Source organism: Aegilops tauschii, chromosome 3 (assembly GCF_002575655.3).
Source record: "Aegilops tauschii subsp. strangulata cultivar AL8/78 chromosome 3, Aet v6.0, whole genome shotgun sequence".
Classification (NCBI taxonomy): Eukaryota; Viridiplantae; Streptophyta; class Magnoliopsida; order Poales; family Poaceae; genus Aegilops; species Aegilops tauschii.
Genome location: NC_053037.3, coordinates 181,868,849 through 181,874,901, shown reverse-complemented (window position 1 = coordinate 181,874,901; position 6,053 = coordinate 181,868,849). Strand labels below are relative to the sequence as shown.

General features: G+C 43.9%; 1 protein-coding gene across 2 annotated transcripts; it reads left to right on the top strand.

Annotated features, from left to right (window-relative positions):
• The first annotated feature begins 238 nt into the window (after positions 1–238).
• On the top strand, positions 239–4,911 carry LOC109770505 (uncharacterized). Of its 2 annotated transcripts, none has more exons than XM_020329300.4 (8): positions 239–719; positions 1,089–1,263; positions 1,468–1,647; positions 3,336–3,416; positions 3,497–3,660; positions 3,751–3,887; positions 4,296–4,411; positions 4,523–4,911. In XM_020329300.4, the coding sequence occupies exons 1-8, from the start codon at positions 532–534 to the stop codon at positions 4,769–4,771; spliced, it is 1,290 nt and encodes a 429-aa protein (XP_020184889.1). In that variant the 5' UTR covers positions 239–531; the 3' UTR covers positions 4,772–4,911. The 2 variants fall into 2 exon arrangements, with proteins under 2 accessions (XP_020184889.1, XP_020184833.1); XM_020329244.4 differs by having other exon boundaries at positions 281–719; positions 1,462–1,647.
• Positions 4,912–6,053: the final 1,142 nt, after the last annotated feature.

Sequence of the window (6,053 nt, the reverse complement as noted above, 5' to 3'; positions counted from 1 at the left end):
CGACATTGCCAGTGAACGAGAATTGAGAAAAAATGTATATTTTACTGCATTTATGTATATTGTAAATTTGTAATCTAGATTTTGTGTTATATTTTTAGTATGCTTTTAAAGTTTGTCCCACCTTAAATTTTCTCTGTAAAGAAAATCCCTCAAAAAAAGGGTCAAAGATTACGGAACAGACCCCGCAAAATAAAAGATTACAGAATAGGCACTCCTTTTCCGAGGGCTGGTTCACGCCGTTGGGGGTAGCCAGATAGGGATGCCACGACGGCCTGCCCACGAGGCATGTGCAGGGTCCGGACGCAACTTCTTGCCGGGCCACCATTTTCTTCCTGGCTCTTCACTTCTTCAGTTTGTGTGTTCTCTTCATTCTTCACGGCTTCGCCCTCATACCTGGCTGCTTCTTCTATCCGGAGAAGCTTCTAGAAACACCATCTCCGATCCATCAGCCCAGCCAGGCCTACCTGCTGGTGGAGGTCGACACGGCGTGCTGTTCCGTGCCGCTTCCTTAGCGGTCGCGCGACGCGAAGGATGCTGGCGTCCAGGGTCTGGTCTAGGTCCGCGCCGCAGTCCTCGCGCGCCTTGGCTTCCGCAGCGGCCTCGGCGGCGAGGTCCGGCATGCAGCTCTCGCAGGCTCCTCCCGGTCTCGCAGAGCGGCCCTGCGCCGGGATAGCTGAGGCTGATGCGCCGCCGCTGTGCTCTTCTTCAGGCGATTCACGGTGAGCGTGGTTTGGTCTTCATATGCAATTGAAGCGTATGTGCATTCACTTTGAAGCTGAAATATGTTCATTCATGCGTGCACCGGGATTCAGATTTCAAAACTTTGAGCTGGAAGAATCTAAATATAATCTGATAATGCCATCGAAGGAATTCAGTTTGAACCTCATTTGTTAAACATCGGCGTGTATGACATTTTGAGAATTCTGATTCACTGAATCATAGATTAATTCCCCGTCTCCAGAGAATGATGATTACTGAATTTCCTACTTCCATCATGCAAAGATTTGTTACCCAATAATTCGCCCCCCCCCCCCCCCCCCCTTTCTTTCATAATTACTTACTCGTGCTAAATTTCTATGTTGTCACAGAGGAGAACATGCCTGCAGAAGACGCACATATCAAAGACATCCAGTGTCTAATCGAGCCACGCCTGTCGGAGGGAACCGTCATGTTCTTTATGCAAGTTATCTTTCACAGAACCAACAGAACTACAGATCTTTTTCGGCTTCGTCCGACCAAGAAAGGATAGAAGCTGCAAACAGGGTGTGTAATTCTATCTATACCCGTATCTGTTAGCTTGCCAACCTGGATAAATTCTGAGATCATCTCAATTTATGTTACTAGCATGCTTCTATGAATAAACTTGGCGTCTTTATCCCAGGAATTGCAATCATTATTGCGAACATAAAATAAAATCCGAAGTTCTCCTTTACATTAACTGGAGTTAACATCTTTTTTTAGTTCCAGATAATACATGGTCTGCCAAGGTGTGTGAAAATTGTAGAAGTTGGGCCTCGAGATGGACTGCAGAACGAAAAAAATACAGTGCCAACACCTGTAAAGATTGAGCTCATAAAGAGATTGGTAACCTCTGGATTATCAGTTGTTGAGGCAACAAGTTTTGTCTCCCCAAAATGGGTGCCACAGGTAAAATTCTTAATATTTTTCCCCATAAGCAGGTGACTAAGATTACCAATTTGATTCTTATGCATATGTGACGGGAGTTGTGTGACTCTGAAGATCTCCGTTACCCAATTTTATTTCCTTTGATATCTACTCCTATATGATTTCCATGTTCTGACAGAACTTTGCCATCTATTCATTTATCTCTATCTGTACTCCTATAAAAGACTCAGTTGGTGATGATTGTGTGTCTGCCATCCGTCATTTCTGACCATCAGATCTGCATCTAACGACTGTGATGTAAGCTGTGGCATTTTTTGCAGCAAGACCCCACTTCTCTGCTCCAATTTGCAGAAACCCCTTAGTATCTTGAAACCAACCACATCCCTCCCCCACCTCATAAAAAAAGCCACGAGGAATATATTTTAAGTGAAACCTAATACGAGTATATTTTTAGTGACATATATACCAAAATTAGATTGTTTTTCTTTCAAGTTTGTGAACATGTATTATTCTACTTTGGATCTGTTGCAACGCACGGGCACATTGCTAGTAAAAATAAATTTGCTGCTTGTTACGTTGACAAAGACTGCAGAATTATGGAATAACGGTAGTTTATAGTCCCATTGCTCATTACCATGATACTCTTGTGTCCATAATTCCATATATTACAATAGAGTAACTTTCAACACCAGCATAAATTGCATCATTCACTGAAGTCATTTGCACTACGGGAATGAGAACATAACCATACTCTTAATTGGACCTTCACCACCATGAAACTCTTTAGGTTTTAAAATATGACATATGGTGTTTAGCCCGGGAACCTGCAGAGCCCAACAAGGGTTGTGTTATTGTTTAAATGTTGGAGTGGAGTGTCGCATGGGCCATGAGTGGTATAGTGGATTGCCGAACCTCTCGATCTTTTCATTGGAGGTTCATAACAAAGTTTCCTCCTACTTCGAATGAAGAATGGTTCTGACGCAAATGTTGGATTTCTCCAAATTGTTTACCTCTGTATTTATATTGCAATCTAGATATTGCCAGTGTGGTCTGTGTGAAGTTGATTGTCCGACATGGAGGGAAATGGAACAAATACGGTGCACAAGCTCTAAACCTGTGAATAAGTATAGTTCTGAACTGTCATTGACATTTGAAAATTGGTTTTTTACTGCGTATTCAAATGAGTATAGTTCTGAACTGTCATTGACATTTGAAAATTGGTTTTTGTACTGCGTATTCAAATGATCCTTGCTATTAAGATTCAGACACAGTATTGATACATTGCCCAGTGCCACAAATAACATTTTCTTATTGAAACAAGAACTGAAATGTGTCTCTGGATAACATTATGCCAGACTTGAATCACCATCCTTAATTGTTTCCGGCAGGAATACTTCCTAGCAATGAAGCAAGGAAAGAAAATTTGTACAGTAGTGCCTATTGCCTAATACTATGATGTCATCTTAGTCCAAATAAATGGCATTCTGTTGTAGTCTAACTGAAAACTTATCATGTGATGGAAAAAAATTGTTTGCGAAATCTTGTGGTCTTGAATGCATGTGGCTTGCCTGCTTCTTAAGTCTTCTGCTAGCTCAGCTCACCCTACTTTATCAAAGTATACTTTCAGTTTTGCTTGTCCGTCAGTTCATTTGCCTATCATGTATATTTGACATCCCATTGCTGAATGATACGATATTGAATAATTGTAGCTAGCTGATGCGAAGGATGTTATGGAAGTGGTTCGGAATATTACGGGTGTAAGCTTTCCTGTATTGACTCCAAACCTCAAGGTAAATCATTTTTAATCAGGTGGGTTTTATATTTGTTAGCTTACCCCATTTAATAACCAGTCCTGTTCATTTATCATCAGGGATTTGAAGCAGCAGCTGCAGCAGGTGCCAAAGAAGTTGCAATATTTGCGTCAGCTTCTGAAGCATTTTCAAAGTCAAACATAAACTGTTCAATTAAAGAGAGCCTTGTCCGCTATAATGATGTTGCTCTTGCAGCACAAAAGCGAGAAATTCCTGTACGAGGGTAAGTTATTTTATTTTCCAGCCTTTTCAACTCCAGTTTTCCAGTGTGACATATGTTAATATTGTGTTGCTCTATTATGCAACAATGTAGGTATGTTTCTTGTGTGGTTGGATGCCCAGTAGAAGGATCAGTACCACCTTCAAATGTAGCTTATGTTGCCAAAGAGCTTTATGACATGGGCTGCTACGAGGTTTCGCTTGGTGATACGATTGGAGTTGGTACCCCAGGTGATCTTGCATTATTTGCTAACCCACAATTTTTAAGTATGCCATAACTAGATTTTGCTTGCTACTATTGGGCTTCAGTTTGTTACATCCATTAGGCAAAGGATATTATCTGGCACGTGCCAGTTTGACACCAAGATCCTCGCTGTCATTGTGGAGCCTTGCATATTTGGCATGATTTGTTTCTCATGTTGCCTTCAAACAAATGTTGATTTTTCTTGTCTTCAAATAATGGAAGAAAACTGTTCCTAGTTGTATACCAGTGTCGTTTGGGAAAACATTGATTACCCATCACCAAGTTCAGTAAATTTTAACTTCTCTTAATGTCAGATTGTGTTTAATTATCTAGATAAACCCACCTTCGCTTCATGAAAATTTCAATTAAATATGTAGCTTCTTCGATATATTCAGGCACAGTTGTACCAATGCTTGAGGCAGTTATGTCCGTCGTTCCCGTGGAAAAGCTTGCTGTCCATTTCCACGACACCTACGGGCAGTCTCTTTCAAACATCCTCGTCTCTCTCCAGGTAATCATCTACTGAGATACTGAACAAACCATCACACAAAAAACAAAATGGTGATTCAGATCTTATCATCCAACACTTGTATGTGATCAACCATGTTCTCTGCTCGACCAGATGGGTATTAGTGTCGTGGACTCCTCCGTCGCAGGCCTTGGTGGCTGCCCATATGCGCAGGGCGCATCAGGGAATGTTGCTACTGAAGACGTAGTGTACATGCTGAATGGGTTGGGGATCAAGACAGGCGTCGATCTAAGCAAGGTAATCGCAGCCGGCGAGTTCATCTGCAAGCATCTGGGGCGCCAGTCTGGGTCCAAGGCAGCTACTGCCTTGAGCAAGGTTACCGCGAGCGCCTCAAAGCTATGAGGTTGCTCTTAGTGCTGTTACTCTGTAACATCATAATGCTGTGCCCGTTTATTGTATGTCGTGATCCCCTGTTGCAGAAGATACATGTACAGTACCAATGCAGAAAGTACGTAAATGAATAAATGGTGCATTTTGCTAAACATATCTTGTACAGGTTTAGCGTGTCCCTTTGTAACACGCTATGAGGCCGGCCTTGAGGCTCACGGCAGGGTAGTTAGGAGGTTTATTCTTTTTATGTTTTATCTCTCTTATCTCCTAAACCCTCCTGTAATATCTCTCGATGGTTAGCCTTGACGCTCCCACAATCAATATATACTCCGCGGGTCTCCATGAATGGAGATTGAGACGCTTAACCATAGGTTTCTACATGGTATACAGAGCTAGTCCCTTCCATTACATCTAGCGCCATTATCCTTCACCCACCATGTCGTCTTCCACCTCTGTCATCTCCTCTGGCATCAACAACAACATATCTGAACCTCTTACCCGCACCAATTATATCCTATGGCACGCTCAAGCCAGATCACAGATCATGGGCGCCGGCCTATATGGTTACCTCGATCAAACCATCGAAGAACCTTCCAAAACAATCACCACCAAGACCACCGACGGCAAGGATCAGGTTGCTGTGAACCCTGCCTATGCCCCCTGGTTAATCCAGGACCAACAAATTGTAGCCTATCTTCTCAGGAATCTGTCCAAAGAGGTTCTCGTCCAGGTTGCGTCGCTTGAGCGATCACATGCGATCTGGAGCGCCCTAGGGAACATGTTCTCAGCTATCTCCCTCTCTCGCGCCAACAACATCCGAGCCGCCCTCACCAACGCACAGAAGGGGTCCCAATCCGCCTCAGCGTACTTCGGCCACATGCGCTCGCTCTTTGATGAACTCGCGGCAGTGGGCAAACCCATCGGAGAGCCAGAGCTCGTCTCCTTCATCATTGCGGGCCTCGACATGGAATATCAGCCGATCGTCTCTGCGCTGGACGTCCGCACCGAGCCAATCACCGTCGACATCCTCTTGTCCATGGTGGCAAACTTCGACCAGCAGGTCGAGATGTTCCACGGCAACGACGGCGGCGCCTTCAAGTCATCGGCAAACATTGCTTCTCGCGGCCGAGGCAACAAGGGCAACTACCGCAACCAGAAGGGCAACAGTGGTGGATCCCGTGGCGGCGGCGGCTATGGTAGCGATGGCGGCTACGGTGGCACCAGCCACGTCAATGGAGGCGGTGAAGGAAATATGCCCTAGAGGCAATAATAAAGTTATTATTTATTTCCTTAT